General features: G+C 46.8%; 1 protein-coding gene across 1 annotated transcript in view; it reads left to right on the top strand.

The window, feature by feature from the left end:
• Positions 1-6,698: 6,698 nt before the first annotated feature.
• Positions 6,699-23,893, top strand: part of SCARB2 (scavenger receptor class B member 2) — a 59,246-nt gene continuing 42,051 nt past the window's right edge. The window contains exon 1 of the mRNA XM_037150186.2: positions 6,699-7,197. Coding sequence (XP_037006081.1) covers positions 7,081-7,197 — 117 coding nt within the window. The 5' untranslated portion in view covers positions 6,699-7,080. The remainder of the gene's footprint in view (positions 7,198-23,893) is intronic.

Genomic DNA, 23,893 nt, shown 5'->3' with positions numbered 1-23,893 from the left:
ATAGCCTGAGTGGGGAAGCAGCCACATGGCCTGTAGCCAGAAAGGCAGGGGTGGTGGGCCAGGCTCCAACAGAACCCACACAGCACACTGCCCAACCCCTAGTGTGCACGATGGTCACACTCACCTGGTCTTGGGATCCTTTTCCTTCCCACACCTGTTTCCTTCCACCATCTTGGTGTTCCCAGTGACTGACACCTTGAGCTGAGGTGCAGGGAAATTCGCTGAGATTGGGAAATCCTCACAGCTGCACACTCTGAGTCAACCAGCCAGAGGCAGCGGGGCCTGACTGAGGTCCACTTTGACTGTCGTCAAAGTGGGATTTGGCGACCTATAATCAAATACAGGCATGAAACAGAGATCAGTGGGGAAGGAAAAAGTTCTTTATTAAAATGTTGCCTCATTCGAGGGAGTGGGAGATGCCCAGCTCCAAGCCAATCTTTTCCACAAAACTTAGAAAGAACTCAGCCACCCTTGGAACCAGAGTTGGTATCCAGAAATTCCACTCCAGTTTTATTCCAGAGCCCAAGTCTGCTATGTAAATGAGGAGGACAGCTTTTTGGTTTCACATTCTTTCTTCCTGCAGTGCGTACTTGTGGGGTTGGCATTGCCATTGCTTGCTGCACCTTCTCATTCTTGGGGCCCAGGGCCCCTACCAGACCACTGAAGCTAGTCATGTGAAGGTGGAGGAGCTCCATCCACAAAGGTCTGGCCCCCCAGGCTGCTCACACCACCGTGCCCAGCAAGCATACCAGACCATGTATCTATATGCTGATCTCAGAGGACGAGAAGGGGCATAGTTCAGGACCCGTGCAGTAGGAACCCATAGCCTCCCACAGGCCACACTGCCAGGTGTACCCAGGGCAAGGCTCAGAATCAGGGACTTGGCCTCTGTGAACCAACTCCCGACCCAGCTCCAGGCTTATCCCCAGGCCCAGGTCCAGGCCCAGTCTTAAACCCAGGTACAGCTCCAGTCTCACCTTCAGCTCAAACTCCAGCCTTAGACCCAATGCCCACCCTTGACCCCACCCTCACCGCAGACCCATCTCAGGTCCAGACTTTGACTCAGCTCCAGTTCCAGCCCTAGCCCCAGCATTAGCCCCATCACCCATCCTAGCCCCAACTCCACCCCCAGCAAAATGGTTTCCCAGAGCCCCCATGTTGCACCTGTGCCATTTATCAGGGCCTGCAGTTCATGCCAATCAGGTTTAGTGCCCTAGGCTGGAATAGCCGCCTGTGGTCTGCCATTGTTGCCACTCATTGGCTTGGCATAACCTCTGAGCCTTTCAATGTTGTGCCTTCTGGTCTCTCAGGTTGCTAGGAGACCGCATAGCCACATGCTGTTAAATAGTCACTAGCCATTCCCCAGGGCTAGTAAGAAAGGCCTAGGGTCACTTCCACTCTTTTTTGGCCCCTAAAATATTAAAATAATTAATAAGTAACAAAACATGGTGTTGTGATTATCCATCATGCTGAAACAAACCACCCTAAAACTTAGAGGTTAATACACATTCATTCATTTGTTCACAACTCTGCAGTTTGGGCAGGGCTCAACAGGGAGGTCTTGTCATCTCTGTCCCCAGCAGCATATGACTCGACTCATCTGGGAGTTAGATGGGCTGTGACATCTCTGGTGGCCTCTCATTCTGCGGTTCCCTCTCGTCCACCAGTGGAATCCAAGCTACCACAGTAGTTGGATCCCAAGTAGGTGAAGGAAGGAGCCGCCAGGTCCCTTAAGGCCCGCACCTGGAACCGTCCTCTACCATGAGTTCCATCACATTTTCTTGGTTGAAGCAGGGTGCAAGACCAGCCCATATTTAAGTGGAGGGTGAAAAACTCCACCTTTGATTGGAGGAGCAGCAGGAGCCTACAAAGAAAGGAAGAGTTGTTGACCGTTGTATTTGGAGATTGCTTACCATACGAGGTGGAAAAAGTTGTGGTGTATTTTAAATGTTTACATTTAACACCTTAACACTTTGGATATTCAAGTACGTAATGACTATGTATGATGAACCTCCTTTGAGAATAATATCAATATAAACTTAATATGTCAATATATCAATATAAAGTTATTCTAAATTTAAGGTGGGGCCCAAAGAACCCTTCTTGCTTCATCTGGTCTTAGAGTCTGTTGTCCTAGAGCCTGTCTCAGAGTCTGGGAAGGAAGTTCTTTCTCTTTCTGAGTCCAGAATGACTGTGTAATTTTAACAGGCGCCAACAGTCATTCATTCCCAAGGGCACGTGGTCTTCTCAAAGTTCTTTTTCTTCTGACTGTAGGTATAGTGAGATCATAGGGAAAGCTCCTGATTGTCGCCCGGCCAGGGCATTATTAGCCTCCCTGCCTACATAGTAGCGCTAATATTCCCCCACACGGTCTGCCCCTGCAGAGTGTGATAGGGGGTTATTAGTCCATGTGCCTGCGGCGCAGCAGCCATGCCCCGGATGGAGAGGTGGCGCCTCGCCTGTAGGGTGAAATGATTCTGTGGCACACACACGAAAAAGACTTAATAGTGCCAATTAGCAGTGGAGGTGACGCGTCCTGTGGATCAGAAATGAGGGGGAAGTATTGGGGGACTTTGGGAAGCTTGTCTAAGAAATCTAGGGCTTTGGGTAGAGCCCCGGCTGTGCACTGGGCAGGAAAATGGAACCGAGCAGAAAGGCAGCCAGGCCAGGTGCTCGCGTCAGCTCCTTGCAATGGGACAGACTACTGTGGCTTCACACAGACTGCTATTTTGGGACATAAGGTTTTAGGTTTCTTTTTTAAGTTGTTTGTGTTTTCTGTAATCAGGCCCTTTCTGTTCTCTTAATGTTTAGTAGATTTTTAAAAGGCTAGCCTGGTCAGCGGTGCTAAGGGGAATCAAGAAAGAGTTTTTTTCCAGTATGAAGCAGAATTTTAAAGGGGAAGCAGTTTACCAACCGCCTGACTGTGGGAACACGAGTGTTGCTCAAGTGAGAGTGCCTCAAAGGGAAGGTAAACTGAGGGCAGCCGAGCTGGAAACTCCTGTTCAGAAACTCTCCCCACACGAAGATGTGTTTATCAAATCTGGGTCTCTCCCTCCATCCCCACAGTCTGTTACTGTGGCCCAGATGAGAGGCAAGAAAGGACCTCAATGAACAATGAGATGGAAGGCTGAACTGGGGTTGGTGGTCCAGGGCTGGCACAGGTAGGTAATGTGGAGTTTGCTCCCAAGAATGGAGCCAACAAACATAAAATTTGGTCTTAATCAGCAGTTGGTGGAGAGGGATTTCAAGCTGAGCCTCAACCACTAGGCACCAAACAGGCAGGCATATTACCAATTTTTTTCTAGTTATTGAAGGAGGGGACACATACAGACTGCAGAAGACCCCAACCAATGCCTAGAAGGGGATGAGTGAGGACGAGGGGGTTAGCATAGCCCTTCAAGCAAACTGGCTCACAGGGCAGAGCTTAGCTAGACAGCTGGAATCTAAAGCAGAGATGGGGCAGAATTAGGGATAAGGAAAGGCTGCTGATTGTGATACATGCAGTTGGGGTACCACCAGGCACTGTGGCCAGGACACTTGGAAGACTTGAATCTTTTTAGACCCCACTCTGGTCTGGTTTTCTGGTACCTTTAGTAGCTTCGGCTGTGCAGAGCTGGGAGTGGGCAGTCACTGTCACTGAGAACGTCCCAGGCCCAGCCTCTCCCTCCCAATCTGCTTTAGTTATCTAAAACTGACTGACACACTACACCAAAATTTAGTGGCTTAAAACAACAGTCTTTTACTTTGCATTTCAGGCAGGGGAAGGAAGGACCACTTTGCTCCATATGGCTAGGGCTGGTGACACAAAAGGCTGGGGACCAACAGGGCATGTCTCCGCAGTCTCCCCTGTGTTCTCTGCAGCATGGAGGTCCCAGGGCAGCTGACTTAGTAGTGGCTCACAGCTCCAAGAGCAACGATTTCCAGAGGCCTGGGCAAAAGTTGCAAGACATTTGTCATCTAGCTTCAGAAGTTCCACGATATGGTGATTTCAACCATATTGGTGATTCTATTGATTTAACAAATTGTTACCGAACAAGAGGTCCGGGGGAGGGGCAATACAATATTTGGCCCACCTAGGGATGCAGAAATATTGCTACACAACAGGGGCCCCTCCTAAAAACAAAATACTAATATCTACTGGGCTCTTCTGTCTGCCACCAATTGGAAAGACATCTCTCAATGCCAGAGATTTGTGAAAAGGAAACAAAATGTTTATTTAATGCTATTTAGGCTTAATGCCTCCACCAAAATATCAAAGTCCTTTAGGGTATATTCTTACACCCACACAGCGCTCCCTTCTCCCACTGTCCCAACTCCGGGTACCGTAAATCAGGAAAAGAGCACACGTCTGTGTTGCAGGCCGCTGGCACCGTCAGCTGTGTCACCGTGCAGGCAGGATCTCTAGTTAATCCAAAGTACTGTAGTACCCTCTCATGGTCCACTGGCAAGAGTCCTTTGTACCCAGTTCCAGTCAAAGTCTCTCTTTCCTTTCAGGCCCTGCGGCCAAAGGGGGCACCCCAAAGCAGCGTGGGCCTCTTCTACCAAAGCTGCAGGAGTCCGTCCGCACTCCACCAAAAGCATGTGGCTTTCTTCTTCACCTGGCTGCAGGGATCTCCATTCTGGCAAAGCTGCGTGGTTTTTCCCTTTCACCTGGGAAAGAAGGGGTCCGCACCCTGCCAAAACCACGTGGCTCTCTCTTTCACCTCACCAAGAGGGGGTCCTCACTCTGCTGAAAACGCGTGGCTCTCTCCCAATGACTGCTGTGTCTGGTTTTTAAATCTTCCCACCCATCTTCCTCTGTACTCCTATTTCCGACTCCTCCCAAGATCAGTTACACCTGCCAGTATTTCTGTATTAATACAAGTTTACTGGGCTGCCATCGTTAGTCTGGGCAGTAATCACCCCATGTCCTAGAGCCAATCTTCTCCAAGCCCCTACGCAGGCGCTGTAACTTGGGGGACCTGCCCCCAGTTATATCTTGGGGGAAGTGACTTCATCCCCCTAGCTCCAAGCCTGGCCACAGCCATTTAACATATCCAAGTGACCGCCAAAGGCTATAGATATGTTAAAAGACAATGCCATGGATTAGCTGCAAGGCTGTGGCTGTACAAAACAGCCCTGCATGTTCCTGCTCCATGTGTCCCTTCCCCCCAACTCACACCTGTGGGGGGGGAGGGTGAGGACATCTTATATGTCTCTCCATTATTCCTATACACTTTGAATTCTGGACACCATTCCAAATCTTTTTTTTGGCGGGGGGGGGGGCTGGCTGCACCCTGTATCACTATGTCCTTAGCAAAGTCTCCCAGCTGAATTCCCTGTCCTCAGATTCTCACTGATGGCAGTGGGGAGGCAGCAATGCACAGGGTAGAAAAAGTGAGGGTTTCAGAGCCTATTAGACCTGTATCCTGGTCCAGGCAGGATCCACCACTCACCAACCGGTTGAGCTTGTTAGGTTACTTATCTCATGCTGCCGTGTTTTCCCAGCCCCAGATGCTGAGCTCTGAAGTCTGTCCTCTGACATTCGTTTGTCTGTGCCAAGGCCAGTTTCCTAGGGCTGCTCCCAGCCCATGACCAAGCACAAGAGGCCTATGCCTGGAAAGTGCCAGACTCCTGGGATAGGCCTGTGATTTGGCTCAAGCACCCTTCAGGGCCTTGCTGAACTTTCTCAGAGTTGCACTGTAGTATAAGATGCTTCCTTCCACCCGACTTTCCTTCCTTGCCTCTCTCCTTCACAAGGATCACACCTGCGTTCCAGGTCACACTCTCTGTTTCCCTCATAAATCTCTTGCACAGTACTACTGTCTGGCACTGCTTTTGAGGGACTAGGACAGCCACATGCTCACAGGGCTGCAGTGGGTAATAAATAAATGGGTGTATGTAGGAGCCCAGTCAAAGCCTGACATTCATTCCTTTAACAGTTATTAAGTCCCTGCTGTGTGTAGGCTTTAGGGTGCCTGGTACGTACAGGTGAGCAAAGCTGATGCCAACGTCAGGACCACCTGCTGGAAGCTTCCTGCTGACTTGCACTGTTGAGAAATAAAGTCCCAACTCTTCTGTAGAAGAGACACAAAGAACCCTTTAAAGTGTGATCTTAGGAGGCCTCCACTCCTCCCAGGGCACAATCTGCAACCTGAGCCTAGAATCAAAAGGAACTTCTTTTTTCTCCTACAATCTTGCTCTTCCATCCCCAGTGTTTTAGCACACCTTTTGGAAAGCCTCTTCCCTCCCTGTACACACCCCTCAGAGACAAACCCTTACACATCCACCAAAACCCAGTTCATTTGTGGGGTCCTAGGTCACAGGGAGACATGCTTGTTGGCACACATCTGGGCACGGATCTCGTAAAAGCGAGGTTACATTGTTCTGTTCTGTAATTGCTGTAACAGTGGCTCTGCTAACTTGCGAAGTGATCTAGATAGAGCTAGGGCAATGATGCATCCATCCTGAAAGCCCGGGGCTCGGCACTTGGTAGGCCCGCAGTACGTGTCTGCAGACTGAATATGTGAATGAGCCAAGGAAGAGGCATGATTTGCGGAGTGACCGTGAGGCCTGCAGCGAGAGGGCGGGGTAGTGGCAGGGTCTGGCAGGGGTCTGCAGCTACAGGCGCGGAGACGGGGCACGGGTAGCGGGGGACAGCCCGGGATGGGCGCGGCTCTCGCAAGCCGAATCCCCGCCTCCGCTGCGGGGCACATGACTGCGGGCTCGGCCTCCGCCCCGGCCGCCTCCCGGAGCAGCTGCTGGCGGTGGCCCCCGGAGTTTGCGGCGAGCGGGCTGGAGAACGTCACGGCCTGCGCGCTCCCTTCCTGGCTCCGGAGCTGCGCCAGGCGGACGCCGTGGATGCCCTAGCGGGTAAAACCGAAACCAAAGAATCTCGTGCCCGTCCGGGGCCAGCCGGCCAACCGGCCGGCCAGGTGTCCGGAGGACCCTCTCGCCCCTCCTCGGATCACCGAGCCCAGCTCCTCGACTGGGCGGGTCGACCGGGCGGGTCGACCGGGCTGCGACCCCGCCACGGCAGCGGCCTCTCGGCTTCCTGTTGGGTCCCCAACATTCGCCCCCTGCTGGTGAGCGGCGCGCAGAATGGCCCGGTGCTGCTTCTACGCGGTGGGGACCCTGTCCTTGCTCCTGCTGGTGACCAGCGTCACGCTGCTAGTGGCCAGGGTCTTCCAGAAGGCCGTGGACCAGACAATCGAGAAGGTGAGGTGGAGCTGTGTGTGTGTTTGTGTCCGCGCACCCTGGGAGATGCCGCGGGTGGCGGGGCGGGGGAGGGGGGGGCGAAGCACTTCCAGTCCCCCCTCCCACGGCTGAACCTTGAGCAGGGAAGACCTGCACCTCTGCAAACTCTCCGTGTTAGAGCGCTCCTTTCTTCCTCGTCTTCCCCGGGTTAGTAAGCAAGGATTAAAGAAGGATGAAAAGGAATGGCATAACTATGGTATACTCCCTTTATAACAATAAGACTGTGGATCTAGACTTTTTTTTAAAGGCGTGCCCTTGTGTTCCATCATTTGTATCTCCACTCCCATCTCTGCCCCATCCCTCCCTACACCCAGATCTCTGTTGGGCCCATACTCATTTCCCTTCCACTTCGTGAGAAAACAAAACTAAATGAAAGACACAACAAAAGAGGCAAGTTGGTTGGCTACTTGCTGTGGCCTTTGAAGGGGTGTGGGGCTGGGGTTGAGAAGCAAGTGTGTGGTCTATTGTGTTCTGGCCTTCCTGGGCTGGGCAGGACCGTGGGCGGGCTGGGCAGGACCGTGGGCAGCCCGGGCCGTGGGTAGCCAGGCCAGGCCTCTGGGCTGGGTGCCATTTCAGTCCATTCGAGTCTGTGCCTGTTCGCCTCCTTAACAGTGTGCTATTCTTGTACCAGCAGTGCGTTGCTTTGTCTCATCCTCCGTCCTTGCTCTTCTCAAACAGCCATAAGCTTCAGAAAAAGATGCATTATATTGATTCTTGGAAGAATATGAATCTGTCACCTCTCATTTAGTGAAAGGGCTGGAGAGCTAGCTAGTCATTTTGGAAGGCTTCTCCATCATTTGACCTCACGGGTGATCATTTCTTCTGCCCTTTCACCCAGAATCACCAATCTGTGTGGAAAGAGGAACAAGAGAGAGTTTTACTGTCATCATTTTTTCCTTAAAACACACACACACAAAACATTGGAGCAGCCTAATTTCTCCTTCTGGTTTGTACTTGCTGCAAGCCAGATAAAACATCTCACGGCTTGTCCAGTTTGGTCACTGCACCCACTCCCTGCCAGTAAAGTTGTCTCATTCCAGGTGGCAACAGACATGGTCCTTTAATAGAAGTTTCCCAAACCTCTGTTGGGAATATACAACCATCAATTACTTCAAATGTGGCAGTTAAAGGCAACTTAAAAAAAAACCCACCACCCAGGGAAAGCATAATTTAATTTTTTTAAATTCACATTGCCAAGGGGAGATAAAGCCCATTGTCTGAGTTTCTTAAAGACCATTGTTTTCCCTGAGCATTCATGTTCAAGGAGAAAACTGAACTGAATCTTCTTCACTCCTGCCCACCCGAACATCCATGGCAAAACTATTTAAGGATGTAAACTCTTGCTTGGGTGACTGGAGTTAACCCAATTATAGTCAATACATGAATTTTCTCACGTGGCTTTGAAAGGCTGTTTCAGGAGAGCCCTGTAAGATGATGAGCTCCCCAGCGCCTAGATATCACCCGCACTCGGATGCTCTGTGGGTCTGTACTTCATGGGGGAAGGGGTAGCTGTACAGCATCTAGGCTGGAGCTTGAGTTTGCATTGAGATTTGGTAATTAGCTTTTCACGTGGTTTTCTCCATGGGGATTGGGCTTTGGGCCAAGTAATAAATTTTAGGTCAGAGTAAGTGGGCTTTCAGAGTTGTCCACCCCCACTAGGAACACCACGTGATGTGGTATATGAAACCAAACAGCAGGGCTAGCTTCAGTGGAAAGATATGGGACTATCGTAATTCATCTGGAGGTTATGTGTTCCCATCATCGCCATTCTGCTCCCCTGGATCACCTGTAGCATCGTGGGATAGTGGGAAAGAGTGAGGGTTCAGCAGATCAACGCTCCTGGGCAGGAATCCTGGCTCCACCAGGGCAGTTGCTGGCTGGTCTTCTGCTAGGCAGGTGCTTAACTTTTCCTGATCCTTGATTTCCCCATCTGTAAATAGAAGGGTTATAAGAATTCTTAAAGAAAATGGGTATTTTCAAGGGATATAGTTAGTGCTTTGTAAATGATAACAGTTTTATATTTTGTGAGAAGCCACATAAACATAGAAAAAAATAATAAGATTTCAAGTCAGACCCCTGTGTTGAAATCCTAGCCTTGTGATTTATAAGCTTTTTGACTTTGAACAAGTTACTTAACTTCTCTGAGCCTTGATTTCATTATTTGGAAAAGCAAGGATGTTAGCTGTCTTGGGCACTGTGCTGCATTTACCATAAGACTCCCAAAGCTTAAGCTTCTGGCCCCTTACTTGCACAGGTCCTTTCAAAATCCAGAATTTTCTTTTTCTTGGGAAGGGCCCCCTCACACAGTGTCAGCTACACACCAGTCCTGGACCTGCCTCTGTGTGTGTGCTGTCGTGAGACGGAGTGCGGCATCTGTGTAGAGCACTCAGCACAGCATCAGGCACTGAATAGGTGATGAATTGTGGTCATTATTTCCAGTAGTGTTATGAACAATTCATTCACAACTCGACTTTAACATAGTTGTGATATAATCCACCCTTTTACTCCCTGTTCTTAGTTGTCTCATCTGAAGATTGCCCATGCCCTGGCTTGTCTACATCAAAAGTGGAAGAGAGAAAAGGGATGACATTCTGATGAGTTGGTTTGGCTAATTGCAAGAAGCTTAGTAACATAATTCCTATCAGAAGAATTTTTCCTCAAGTGATAATTGCCCGTGAGTTTTGCAATGATCAGTGGTGACTGAAAGGAGATTTTAATTTGGGCCAGTGCACACAGTGGAAGGAACCAAGACTAGTTGGTCTCACCCTGGGCAAACCCTGTAGTTGTTTCTGCATCATTTTTCTCAAACGCAAAAGAGGCATAGAGATGCCTCCCTCCCTTACACCCCACTCACTTCCTGGGGGATATTCTGAGCCATGAGCAGGCCTTCTCTATCAGGCATGTTGATCTCCCTGAAGACAGAGCTTTGCACAGACCCAGCAATCTCTTTTCCTCTGTAGAGCACAGAAGGACAGGTTTTATGTTACCTGTCATTTCATTTGATGAGCCCACCGATTGCCCTGGCGCCAGCGCAGTGCCTGGTACGTGGCAGGAGCATAACGAATGCCTGCTGCCTCTCTATTGATCTTTTGGTTGAAAGAACAGTGTTCTGAGAATCAGCAGAATGTGGTTAAAATTCCTTTTGTTCTCACTAACAAAGACTTGGATTAAACGAAACAAGACAAGTAGCAAGTTACTGAACCCCTCCAAACCCCAGTTTCCTCATTTTGAAATTGAGGGTAGCAAGGAGAGCTTTTTTAGGGTTGTTGCAAGAAGGAAAGAAAGTGATTGGTGGAAAGCATCTAGCAAAGTCCATTGTACAATGCCAGGACATTAACAATTACATTATTGTTTCTGTTTATTCTTTTCTTATCTAGAAACTGAAGCTTATATAGTCATTAAGGTTCCTTCTAGCTCCCAAATTCTGGGTTTCTATTAATGGTCATGTGACCTGTGCTTGAGAGCAACATTGCAGCTCAGAATATTAATTTTTGCCTTAGATTTGAATTTGACTTCCGCCAAGATGGAGGCGTAGGTGGAAATACTTTGCGTCCTCGTGCAGCCAAATCTAAAAACAACAAAGTTTCAACAACAATAAACGCAACCAAACCACACAGAAAATTGACAATACGGAGTCCGAAAACAACGAAATACTCAGCTAATACTCAGCTAAACCGGTAAGAGGGGGGAAGCCAGCAGAGGAGCGGAGTGGGTTGGCCAAAAAGATCCCCGACCAGGAAGCTGAGGGTGCGGATCCCAGGTGCGGGCTAGCTACGGGCAGACACAGGGAAGAGGCGCTGCTGGCTGTCTGCGGTTGGTGGAGCATTTGCGTTCAGATAAACCAGTGAAGAGGCGAGCATTGAGACCTCACGGTGCCGGGCGGCGGGCTCGCACATTTTTCTGCTCAGATAAACAGGCGGGGGGCGAGTGGTGGGATGGACTGGCCAGCAGAGAGGACCGCCATTGCTCCCTCTCTGACCCCGCCCCCACATACAGCATCACACACCAGCAACCTGGGTGGCCCAATCCTGGTAAACAACTAAGGCTCCACTCCTCATATTTAACGGGCACAAACAGACCAAAAATGGCTCAAGAACAACTCAGAGCCCCAGAACCAATAAATGTAAGCGATGAAGAAATAGCTAAACTTTCAGATGCACAGTTCAAAACGCTGGTGATCAGGATGCTCACAGAACTGGTTGATTTTAGTCACAAATTAGAGGAACATATGAAGGCTAAACTAATTGAAATGAATGGTAATGCACAGGAAACCAATAGTAATGAAAAGGAAACTGGGACTCAAATCAAGGGAGTAGACCAGAAGGAAGGAAAAAAATGACCAAACAGAAAAGAAAGAAGAAACAAGGATTTAAAAAAATGAGGAGAGGCTTAGGAACCTCTAGGACATCTTTAAACGTTCCAACATCCGAATTATAGGGGTACCAGAAGGGGAAGAGGAACAGTCATGAGTGGAAACCTTATTTGAACAAATAATAAAAGAGAACTTCCCTGTTCTGGCAAAGGAAATAGACTTCCTGGAAATCCAGGAAGCTCAGAGAGTCCCAAAGAAGTTGGACCCAAGAAGGAACACACCAAGGCACATCATAATTACATTAGCCAAGATTAAAATGAAGGAGAGAATCCTAGAAGCAGCAAGAGATAAGGGGACTGTCACCTACAAAGGAGTTCCCATCAGACTGTCAGCTGATTTCTCAAAAGAGACCTTACAGGCAAGAAGGGGCTGGAAAGAAGTATTCCAAGTCATGAAATCCAAAGACCTACAACCAAGATTGCTCTGTCCTGCAAAGTTTTCATTTAGAATGGAAGGACAGATAAAGTGCTTCTCAGATAAGATCAAATTCAAGGAGTTCATCATCACCAAGCCCTTATTATATGAAATGTTGAAGGGACTTACCTAAGAAAAAGAAGATAAAAAAGATGAACAGTGAAAGGACAACAAACTCACAGTTATCAACAACCACACCTAAAACAAAAGCAAATTAAGAGGACAGCTAGATCAGGAGTGAACCACAGAAATGAAGATCACATGGAGGGTTAGCAACAGGGGAGTGGGGGGAGAAGGTACAGAAAATAAGTAGCATAGACAGTAGATAGAAAATAGATAAGGGGAGGGTAAGAATAGTAGGGGAAATACAGAATCTAAAGAACTTTAGACACGTGTTCATGAACTAAAGGGAGGGAATGGTGGGGGAGGGGTATGCAGGGTGGAGGGGAATGGGGGGAATAGAACAAATGTAATGGCATAATCAATAAACAATTTTTAAAAATAATAAAAAATATTAAAAATTTAAAAATTAATTTGAACATCTCCCAGAAATGGGGACTCAGAGCTGGCCCAAGTCAGGGCTGGCCAGTAAGAGATGGGCTGGCAAGGGAACCAGTGAGAAGGAAAGAGATGGTTCATGTCTGCTACCTATTTGCTTCCTACAGGCCAAGGAAGAACAATAGCATTAGGTCTCAGGGATAAGATGAACAAGACAAACACATCTACCCTTTGCCAGAACCTGAGGCTCTGGGCAAGGGAATCCCTGCTGGCCTCTTCTGGGAACCATAGCAACTGTGGAGCTGTTGTGCTGATGCCTCAAGAAACATAATCATTGGTACTTTAAACAGCGTTGATGGGTGAAGATGTACAGGTCTTCTTTTTAAAAGTCAAATTAGTAAAATATCCTCATTGTTGTTTATGTAAAGACAATCAACTCTGTATAATCCTAAAGGGCTCCTTCCTGCACATTTACCTCGTCTCCCGAGTTGCCTTTTTGCAGAGTTATGAAGACTTAGATCTGAGAGTAAGGAAAAACTTTAGCCATCACCTAATCTGATACTTTATAGTGGAGGATACTGAGACTAGGTTCATTTTTAAGTGCATGATGGTAGGCATCACATTGCCTTTATATTTATATGACTCTAGAAACATAGATAAGTGACTTATGGAAGGCCAAATGGAAAGGAAGGGGCGGGTGTCAGTGTGTCAGCTGGGTCTCCTAACTCATGTTTTCCTCTCTGAGGATGACGTACACCTCGTTGGCAGTGACAGTCCTGGTTTATTTACACTGTTGTCCTGGTGTAATTATCAGCACCCTCTTTCCTTTCAAAAGATTCCTGGTTTGGACAATAAATTCTTTCCTTTCCTCTTTTCTTTCAGAAGATTCCTGGTTTGGACAATAAATTCACACATCACACTGTTCTCCACCTCTTGACATTAAAGGGGAACGATTCTCTCTAAGGAGCCCATTCAAGCTGGCTCATGAAAGATAGGATTTTTTTCTTTTTCTAAAGCTGCAAAAGGAAGCTCATAGAAATCGAAGCATGAGAACCACAGCACAGTAAGGCCTCCTCAGAGTGCAGTGGAAACTGGAGAGTCGTGGGCACACTCCCGGTGTCCCTCTCCGGCCGCTTCCCCGCCAGCCTGCTTCCTCTGTCTACTTGTTGGGCCCCAGGCTAGGTGCTCATCTGGGGTTCCCTCAGCCACAGCTCCTTGTGACCTTCCTGCTGCCCAGCCTCCCTCAATGAACATGTTCCATTTCTTAGTTTCTCTTTTCCAAATTTATCACAGAGCAACATGACTGGCTCAGCACAAGCAGGAATCATAGATTTATAAATGGAGGCAATAACCTTGCAAGATTCTTCAACGCCTAAGTTAGAGTATGTACCCCCTCCCTGGCTTTTAGAAATGTGACCTTATGATATCAAAATCATCGTGTTTCTTTCCACATCTTACTCATTCGTGGTGACCATGAGTGCATTCAATATTCATGATTAAGACGAGGGATAAGCCAGTACTCCTCAGTGTAGTTCTTTGATTCTAAGAACTGCATCCAAGTCACTTACGGAGATTTTAAAAACACAGGCCCCACCAGCCCTGCTGAATCAGACTCCTTAGGAGCTGCACCCAGGGCACAGAGCTAACTGTGGAAGTCCACAGCTGGTTTGGGCGGTGAACGCCTTAGCCACCCGTGTCTTCCCTCCTTAAGATGGAAAGTCCTTTTTTGTACCTTTGTATTTTATTCTTTACTTTTGCTTATTTTTCTGGTAAGAAAAGGAATGCATGCCGTTGTAAAAAGCCAGATACTACAAAAATTAATAAAGCAGAGATAACTAATGTTAACATATTGCTGATTATTCTACCTTTCTGTTGATTGTATATAGTAAACACATTACTTTACAAAAGTGGGGTGCTTCTGTTCCCACTCTATTTATAATTTCAGCTTTGTTGAGGTATAACTGACAAATAAGAGAAATGGCAATGCTAGTTGAGGATATTACTAGTAATAATTGCTATTATTCTGCAAGCTTAAAAGAAAGAAAGGTGGGGAGAGGGGAAGGTTCTTGCCTGTGGAAACTGTTTTTGCTTTCTTGTTTAATCCAGTGCAAGATGTCATTCTGTCAGGTCACGGCAGAGAGGCCATCTCTTCTTCCAGGTGTCTGCTAGTTCCCAGGGGAGAATCAGCGAGTGGGATTACAAGATCATTAATGAAAACACAAGATGTTGGCCAAGTGACTGGTCATTTGTGGCCTATCTCACCAAGCTATATACAATATATACAAATTATTTGCTAATGAAGGGACCCTTCTTAAACAGAGCTGGTAGCTAGTCAGAATCTACTGAGGAAAATAAAGGCAACTTTCAGAGTTTTGCTCTCTGGATCTCAAAGCACTCTCAGATATATAGGCATTCGTTTATTTAGCAAATATTTCCCGAGTGTGGACTCCTGTGGGGCAGTATGTGAAGAATTGTGGATGCAGTGCCGCACCAGACACTCTTATACTCCCTGCGCTTACAGATTTTCTAATCTAATTGGACTTTTTTGGCCTCGGGCTCCATTACACTCTTAAAAATTATTGAAGACCCCAAAGAACTTATGTCTCTCTGGGTTTTATCCCTTGATATTTACAATATTAGAAATGAAAACATACGTTTTTGAAACACAAGACTAGACAAGCACATTTGTGATCAGGGCAATGACATCATTACATACAGGCCATGCGGCCTCTGGAAAACTGTTCTCCACTCATGAGAAAGGGAACAAGGCCACTCATGTCTTAGTGTTATTATGACGTAGCTTTGACCTTGTGGACCCCCTGAAAGGACCTTTGGGACCCCCCAGGGATCCTTGGACCATACTTTGAGAACTGCCAATCTAGTTTTCATTTCATTAATGATGGTGATTTTTAGAGTAATTTAAAAAAATAACAAAATATCCTTGTTATATTTCTGTAAGACCAGTTCAGAAACTGTATTATTAATGTTTTTACACCAGCAGGATTTTGATTGGTGGGTTGAATATTAAATGTCCTTTTCATCCCCACCCCCACCCCGTACCCAAGTCCTTGTTAAAGGGAGTTGTTTGGGACGCCCCTGATTCTGGCTCCCTCCTCCTGCTATCCGTCACACCCTGATGGCTTCCCACTCCCAGGCCCAGTGAAGTGTCCTTTGTCATTGTGCTTGCTCTGTGGCCCTTCTTAGAGCAGAGACACATCTGTTGTATCTGACCCTCTTTAGGAAAAGAAGGAAAATGAAAGATAGCACAACCTCTCAGGCTATCACTTCGGGCGTTTTGTTAAACACTTCAGGTGTTGAACACAAATGAGGTCCGTGGAAGAGAATACTATTGCTGTGGTTTCACATGCAAACACATGTACGAGCGCACACCCACTTCACTCATTTACACGGCCCACCTGGCCCCTCTGGCCTCTGAGCGTAATGCCCTGTTGAGAGAGACAGACCAAGAGGCAGAATGCCGTTGTCAGAGCGATGTACTCATTCTTGCAAATCCCACTTGAAGGATATTTGCTTTAAACACTGTACTTTTGGTAATCATGAGTAATGGAAGGAAGAGGAGATGTAGATAAACAAGCAGTGAAAACATCACTTGTTTCATCTTTGAGAGATATAATCACAATCACACAGGTGGAAAATAAGACTGGTTCCACCAGTTACACATGGAACCTGGGCATTGCTTTTGTGGCCACGCTTCTCACTCACTCACATCTTTAAATCCTCTTTTTCTGCCACTGTTTCAGCCCCTGCCCTCACACACACATGTGTCGCCCCAATTTGCACCTGGTTCTTATGGTTAAGGATCCAACTGGTGGCTGCTTTTTCTCCCTTCAGGCTGGCAGTTCTCCGCCTTGATTTCACATTTGTAATTACCAGGAAGCTTTTAAAAAGTATCCTGGTGGGTGTTTTGTAGCAGGAGCTTTTCCTGTAATAGCTATTTCATCATGTTGTCTTGCATATAATTTACAGAGTAGCAGATTACACATGAACTAACATTTGAACCTCAACTGTCAGATCAAATTAGCTGAAATTCTTATAGTTGCAATTAAAGCAAAATGAGTTCAACAACAGTGACATTTTTTAAAAAAAGAACACCAATGCATCTGTTCTCGAGTTAAAATAAGGTCAGAGAATAAGAGTAGAATGTTAATGGCAGCTTATTCTATTTCACTAGAGAATAAAAAATGGTAGGTAGTGAAAATTACTTATATTACTATGAGAGTGTAGATTAGTTTGCTTAATGTCAGGGAGAAGTATTTTTAAAACAAAGCAAACCAACTGGTGTGATATCTGGTGAGTTTCATTAACCTGGAGTCCAGTGAGAATCATGCACACACTCTGAGGCTAGGTTCTCAAAGCCGGTCTACATTCCCTCTGGGTGAATTCAGACCATGTAGATGGCAGTGTGGATACTGAAGGTGTGTTTAATTATTAAGTAGCACTTTGCTGAACTAAAAGAACAATCATTCCCTGGCTGGTGTAGCTCAGTGGATTGAGTGCGGGCCTGCGAACCAGAGGATCGCGGTTCGATTCCCAGTCAGGGCACATGCCTGGGTTGCAGGCCAGTTCCCAGCAGGGACCAGTTCCCAGCAGGGGATGCACCAGAAGCAACCATACATTGATATTTCTCTCCTTCCCTTCCCTTGTAAAGATAAATAAATTAAATTAAAAAAATAAAAGAACAATCAGCAGTACTCTTAAGTCCTGGAAGTTTCCCTAAAAGTTCAGAAAAGTCTAATGCAATTCCCTGAGAGCTTCTTCTATCATTTGGAAGTAGCTTTTACCAGGACAGCTGGTTCAACAACCTGCCTGATGTTGCCTTCCCGAACCAGTCTGCCCGGTTAACTTGGATCTATTGTATCTTGTGACTGTATCAAATCCTGTCAGCTCTTGGCAGAAGCAGCAAATCCAGCCTGCCCTGGGGAACAGTGGTTGGCTGAGTGTTGCTAGTGCATAAAGTGTCTACTGGAAATGACAGATGATGACAGGTGACAGGCTGCATCAAGTCATGGCAGGGGCTTAGCACCAAAGGTCAGGGCCCTCGGGCTTTATCCTGTGAACCTTGGAGAGTGTCTGTTCAGATAGGCATTTTCGATAGAACTCTCTGGAGGCTGAGGTAGATAATGGATTTGAAAGGAACAAAGCTGGAGAGAAGGAGACCAGTTAGAAGGCTACTCACCATTTTGCCACTGTCCAAGCTGGTGATGCTGTGGGCACCAGGATGGAAATGGAGGAGAAAGGAAGAACCAGTAGGACTTAGTGACCAATTAGAGGAGAAAATCACTAGTCTAGTTTTGGTCCCGCTGACTTTGGGCAGTCTGTGAGATGACCACATGGGGATTCGACGATGGACCCATACAGTTGAAATGATCTGAGTAATTTCAGACATAAACCTTTCTTGGGGCTGGATTACTGGGACTTGCACGTAATTGTTCACTGTTACATGCTTGTCCGTTTTGTGCACTTAGCTAAATATTTTCTTGAGAACATGGCCTGTGCCTGATGGGCATATAGAAAGCTCTTGATATAATGCTCTGGGCACAAATAATGCCACTTTTGATTACAAAATCTTTTATTATAAAATCATAAGCATGTAATTCTGTAATATAACACTATCACACTCAAACATACCATATGACATTTTAGGTGAAATATTGAAATTAAAACCATAAATTATTACACCCCCATTATTACCCTACCAACAACACTCAAGCAGGTGTTACTTCTGCTGGACCTTATATGTTGGCTAATTAACTGAAAAGTAAGTTTTTCAGTCCAAATGATTGCTTTGGCTGTTGACAGTGCAGATTCACCACGTAACTTGATAATCCTTCTAATATTTCTTTTGGTGGTGTTGCCCACAGTATCATACCCGGAAAAAAACATCTTATTCTGCTTGGCTAAAATTAATAAGCAATATCCAAAATCACATTGTAAAACTGATTTAGGACCTTACGCTGATTTTTAATTTAGTGTAACTAGAAAACTCAGTGGATGATAGGGTTTGCGTGGTGGCCGTCACCAGCACAGTGGGGTCCTCAGTGAGGAGCATCCGTTGTTTGCAAGCTGCAGCCCTGTGTCCTGACTGAGCAAAGGGCCCCTTGTGAACCAGGGAAACTGGCTTCCTCTGTCCTGTGGGACGAATGACTTCTGTGCCAAACATTCTCGGGCTCGGGGTTACGTTATCACTTGTTTGTTTTCTGAGTCCTTCCTTTGCAGGAAGGACTTCCTTTGCAGGAATTATATACACCCAGAGCAAGCCCCTGGGAGTATATAATTGAAAGTCCTCAAGATCTGGGGGCGGGAGTGAGAAGGCGAAGGTCAAATGCAGCCCTTTTCTGGACCATCCCGCCACAGGAGTTTGAGATGCTGTCCTCGACCACAACAACAACTTGGGCAGGACAGCCACCTGAAAACCCGAGAGCTCAGTTCTTCCTTTCTCACTTCCGTGTGTCAGTTCCAGCAGGGAGTTGACCATGACCTCACACAGCTGCCATAGTTTCTTTTCCTGTAGGCTGGAGGGCTGACTCCCCCAGAAGGCCCCAGAGCCCAAGTTACGGGCCTACAACTCCAGGGACTCTCTGGGGTAGGGTTGTCAGATAAAATACAGGATGCCTAGTTTAATTTGGATTTCAGATAAATAATACTGTTCTAGTGAGTATGCCTCATGCAGTGTTTTGATTCACTTCAGTGTATCAGTTTTTAACATCCTGCCACATTTACTTCATCTAGTTGCAGACACTGTAAACACTCTGCCCCTATGTCCTTCCGCATGCACCTCCTAAGGAGGAGAGCATCTCTGACGTAGCCAGAAGTTTGTGTTTGGGCGATACTTGGGCATCCCGTACCTTTCTTCATTAGCTGAGTCTGGCAGCTCCACCCTGTGGGTGTGGTGGGCCAGAAGCTGTGGGAGTGGGCGGGCATGGGCCTTGCAAGCCCAGGGACCTTCACTTGGTCAGATTTGACGTGGCCAACTGGCTCTGTGAGCTCAAGAAAGCCAGCGCCACCATTCCCTTATCTGCGAGATGGGCCCTTGCAGGGCCAGCGTAAGGCTGCGAACCCACGAAGCCCTGGCGCAGCACCTGACAGCTGGAGACTTTCCGTGAGTAGCAGCTGGCTGTGGTAGTAATGACAAGTTATCCTTCTCTGAGCCAAACGGCGGGGAAAGGGATACAAATAAAGAAGCAACCGTTTTAGAAATGTTAGCAGCTGTATTCATGCACTTCCCTCTGTTTTCTCCTTTCCTACAAGTACACACACACACATGCTGTCTCCTTGGGAGATTTACAGAGGGTTCCGTGACAGGTGTCCAGCCATAGGGAATGGAAGAAAAGAGACACATTAAAGGTGCAGGAAAAGCCAGCGTTCTTGAGGGCAAGATGTGAATGGAATAAAAAGTGTTGTGAGACTTGTGTGGGCCTTGCCTCCGCTAAGAGCAGCCAGGGAAAGGCGGGCGATGGGGAGTGGAGACAGACAGCGAGGACAACCCCAGCTTGTAAGGACATCTGTCAGTGTGACTCTGGCAAGCTGTCAAACATCATCATTTTTCTTAGGGTTTTCTTTTTCTTTTCTTTTTTTTTTAAATTCAGGACTCAGGTCTACTTAATGTTTATTTCCATCTTGAAACTTCCTGAGTCAACTTAGAGGAGAAGGTTCATGTTGGAGTGTTATAAGAACAGCCTCTCTCTGGACCAGATCTTGCCCTCCTTCTTCCCAGAAACTCTGGCCTTTGTCTTTGGGCTTTTGGTTGCCTAAGAGCTGGATACAGACCAGGCAAGGTGCCCTGGGCAGTTAACCATCTGTTCATTCACATTTACAGGCTCTTTCAAGTTTTGTAATTCTGAGCTGCTTTTCTTTAATAAATAAATGAGACTCCAAGTCCTTTCTCACTCTGGAGTCCTCCACACACGATAATGCTCGTCAGGGAAAGCTGGTGAGGGATACGGAATGCTAAGTCAATCACCCAGAGAGTGATCGGAAATGCAATACTGCAGAGCTCGCTGTGGGGGGTGGGGCTCTTGGAGCTCGTGTGGGAGAGCTGACCACAGCGGAGGAGGCTTCGCCCTTGCTTTTGTTTTGCAAGAACAGAGAGGAAGCTTGGATGAAGTTGGTTTTCTTTGTATCCACTCTTCTTTAGGGACTGTTAATAACACTTCCTAGAATCTGAGTTTTCTTCGTAGATTTTCACTTAAAAAATTATATGGGAACACTTATGTCTTTTCTGCCTATAGAAGTTCCTTATTTCTGTTATAAAACATTCCAACAACGTAGAAAAACTTAATGGGGAGAAGGGAAGACTCCTCGTGATTCTGTTCCACAGAGATCAGCACTTTCAGTCGTCTAGTGCGGTGACTCGGAGACGCTGAGGGTCACTTACATTTTCTGTATTTCACCTCCATGTTTTGTTTGTATTTTACCTGTTAGTCTCTTCTGTACACACATTTTTATTGTTGGCTTTTCCATTTAACGCAGACCACCAGCATGTTTCTTATTTCTGTGTAGTGTTTATAACTGTGATGGCTTACATCCGCTCCAGCCTGTGAATTACCATAATGTACTAAGCCATTCTTTTCCTGTTCAACATTTTGCTTATTTCTAATTGAATGCTAATTCCTTGTTGTTTCAACATAAATGGAATTATATATAGGGCTGGAAGAGAGGATCATTACAAAAGACTTTCTGTTTGTTTTTTTGTTTTTCTCTTTTATTGATTAACATTTGCTGGATTGTCTATATTTGAGCAAACTAATGAGAGTCACCAGATTCCTTTTGTAATTCAAACCAAGTCGTAGAACCCTCTCTCTGATCCCCAACTTGAAGGTGACAATGATCGGCAAAGCCCTTTATTGAACACTTAAAAAATCGTTTTAATTATTTATTTTTAGAGGGAGGAAGGAGAAAGGGAGGGAGAGAAACATCAATGTGTGGTTGCCTCTCACGCTCCCTACTGGGGGCCTGGCCCACAACCCAGGCACGTACTGGGACCCTTTGATTCACTGGGACCCTTTGATTCACTGGGACCCTGGGACCCAGGCCTGTGCTCAATCCACTGAGCCATACCAGCCAGCTTATTGAGCACTTTGAGAGTGGCCTGAGATAGGCTCTCTGCTGAGAGCTTATTTCCTCCTTACAGTAATTCTAGTCAGGCCCCCTTTTCCACTGTGTCCGTGGCACCTTCTTAACACTTCTCTCCCGTGTCAGTTCAAACCAGGCAGCGTTGCACAATAAGAAAACATAGGCTGAGAGAGACCCATTGAAAGGATTCTTGCACAAGGGAAAGGACTATTGCAGTGAAAGGCGGGGGAGGGGAGAACCTGTGACTCATGTGATGTCGTTCAGGGGCCTCCAGGGCTTTTCTTGTCCTGGGAGATGGAAACAGGTCTAGGAAGGAGGGAAACTTAACCAAAGTCTGGCTAACAAGCATTTCCCCCCCAGCTTTTTTGAAGTGTGGCTCACAAAGTAAAACCATAGAAGTTCGAGATGTGCAACATGATGTTTGATAAACACATGCATTGTGAGGTGATGATCATAGTCAAGCTAGTGAACATGTCCGCCCCCTCACAGGGTGTGGCGTTGTGGTATTCTCTTAGCAACCTTCAGGTGTACAGAACAGTACTGTCAACTATAGTCACCATGCTGCAGTTAACGGACAGTTTGTTCCCACTGATTTGTGGGAGCAACTGCTGATCAGTTAGTTATGAGGCAAAGAATGGGAGTCTGAAGGTGGTTAGGTGACAGTGGGGATGTCTGGGAACCTTATCTGAGGTGTATGGGAAAAGGCGTTTCTTTGCAGGAAGCCCTTTCCTTGAACACAAAAGGAGGGCCCCTGACCCACGGCTGGTTCCCAGGACCTTGGGGCTCTGGTGAGACTCACCTTTGCCAGGTTTGCATTGCATCTGGGAGTGGGAGGCTAGCCCCACCCGCTGCTGGCAGACTTCAGGCATTCTCCTAACCCTTTTGAGCTTTGCTGTTCTGAAGTGTAAAATTGGGAAGATGAGTGTCACCTTTTAGACCATCAGGGCGTTTAGCTGAGATAAAGTGACAACACAGCGCCCAACTCTTCATAATATTCTGCAGCTCAAAAACCTTCCACAGCTCCCCGTGGTTATATCAGATAAAGTCTAGACTCCGGTCGCCTCAACCCATCTCTCTAAATGACACTCCCTACTCCCTGTAAAACTCACAGTCACACCGAATACCATCCATCTCTGTATCTTTGATTGTCTCCTTTTCCACAGCCACTGTCTTTCTGATTAAGCAGAGGGCTCCAGGAAAGACAGCCGTGGAGCAGGCAAGAGGAAGGGCTCACCCTGTCCAGCCAGATGGGAGAGTTGATTCAACCCTGGTTGTCTGTCAGGCACCCGCCCCATGACCTCCTTTTACTTGCCAAATGTTTATTCATTCTTCCTGGTTCGCCTCAAGCACCACCTCAATTTAGAGAGTCCATTGTCTGAAAACTACAGAGACCACTAGAGTCCTTGGCCATTTACCACCTGCTGCTTTATACTGTTGATGACCCTGCATGTGTGTGTTAATATTCCCTTAAACAGAGGGCAAGTTCCGGGAACACAGAAGCCATGTCTATGTTGCTGGGTATCTCCTACAGTGTTTTCATGATTTACACCAGAGTTCTATACTTTGCAAGAAAACCATGGGTATAGCATGCCTTTAAACAGTTGTTAGTAAAAGAGGTCATGGAGGGACACAGATTTTTCTATCCACCCACAAAAGGACCTGGTATTCTTAGCTCTTGAGGGTGCTGGATTACCGATGAGATACATACACTGATAGGTGTTAGAGCTACGTGTTTCGGTGATTCTAATGAAGCTATTGCTTTCGCCATGTCTGAGTGTGACTTAAATGGCCAGTGAACGGTCGCTTCCTCTGGATACACTTTAAAGGCTCCTGCGGCGTGTAGCTGTCCCGCTGTGCTGCCAGGCCTGGCCCTGTGGCTTTGCATTTGACCCTTCGTGGCTTTCTCCTGCTCCTCTCGTAGTGTCTCAGGTCAAGTTTTTCTCTTCCAGCATCTTCTGAGCAAAGTCAGCAGAAGCTAGTGTGTAAGTATTCTCTACTGCATTCTGTTAATTGAACAGATATTTCCCCAGCAACTGCATTGCTCTAGACACTGTGGGGAGGATTAATGAAAAAAAAAATGCTTCTGTATTTGTAGGTCAGCACCTTTTGGGCTTATAGGAAAAATTTTATTTAGGTAGAGAGAGAAACATCAATTTTGTTGTTGCACTTATTTATGCATTCATTGGTTCCTTCCCGTACATGCCCCAACTGGGGATTGAACCACCAACCCTGGTGTATCGGGACGACGCTCCAGCCAACTGACCTACCTGGCCAGGGCAG

This window comes from Artibeus jamaicensis, unplaced genomic scaffold (assembly GCF_021234435.1).
Source record: "Artibeus jamaicensis isolate MK-2021 breed Jamaican fruit bat unplaced genomic scaffold, CSHL_Jam_final scaffold_1031, whole genome shotgun sequence".
Classification (NCBI taxonomy): domain Eukaryota; kingdom Metazoa; phylum Chordata; class Mammalia; order Chiroptera; family Phyllostomidae; genus Artibeus; species Artibeus jamaicensis.
Note: the sequence above shows the minus strand (reverse complement) of the source record. Positions and strands in the feature narration are given on the sequence as shown.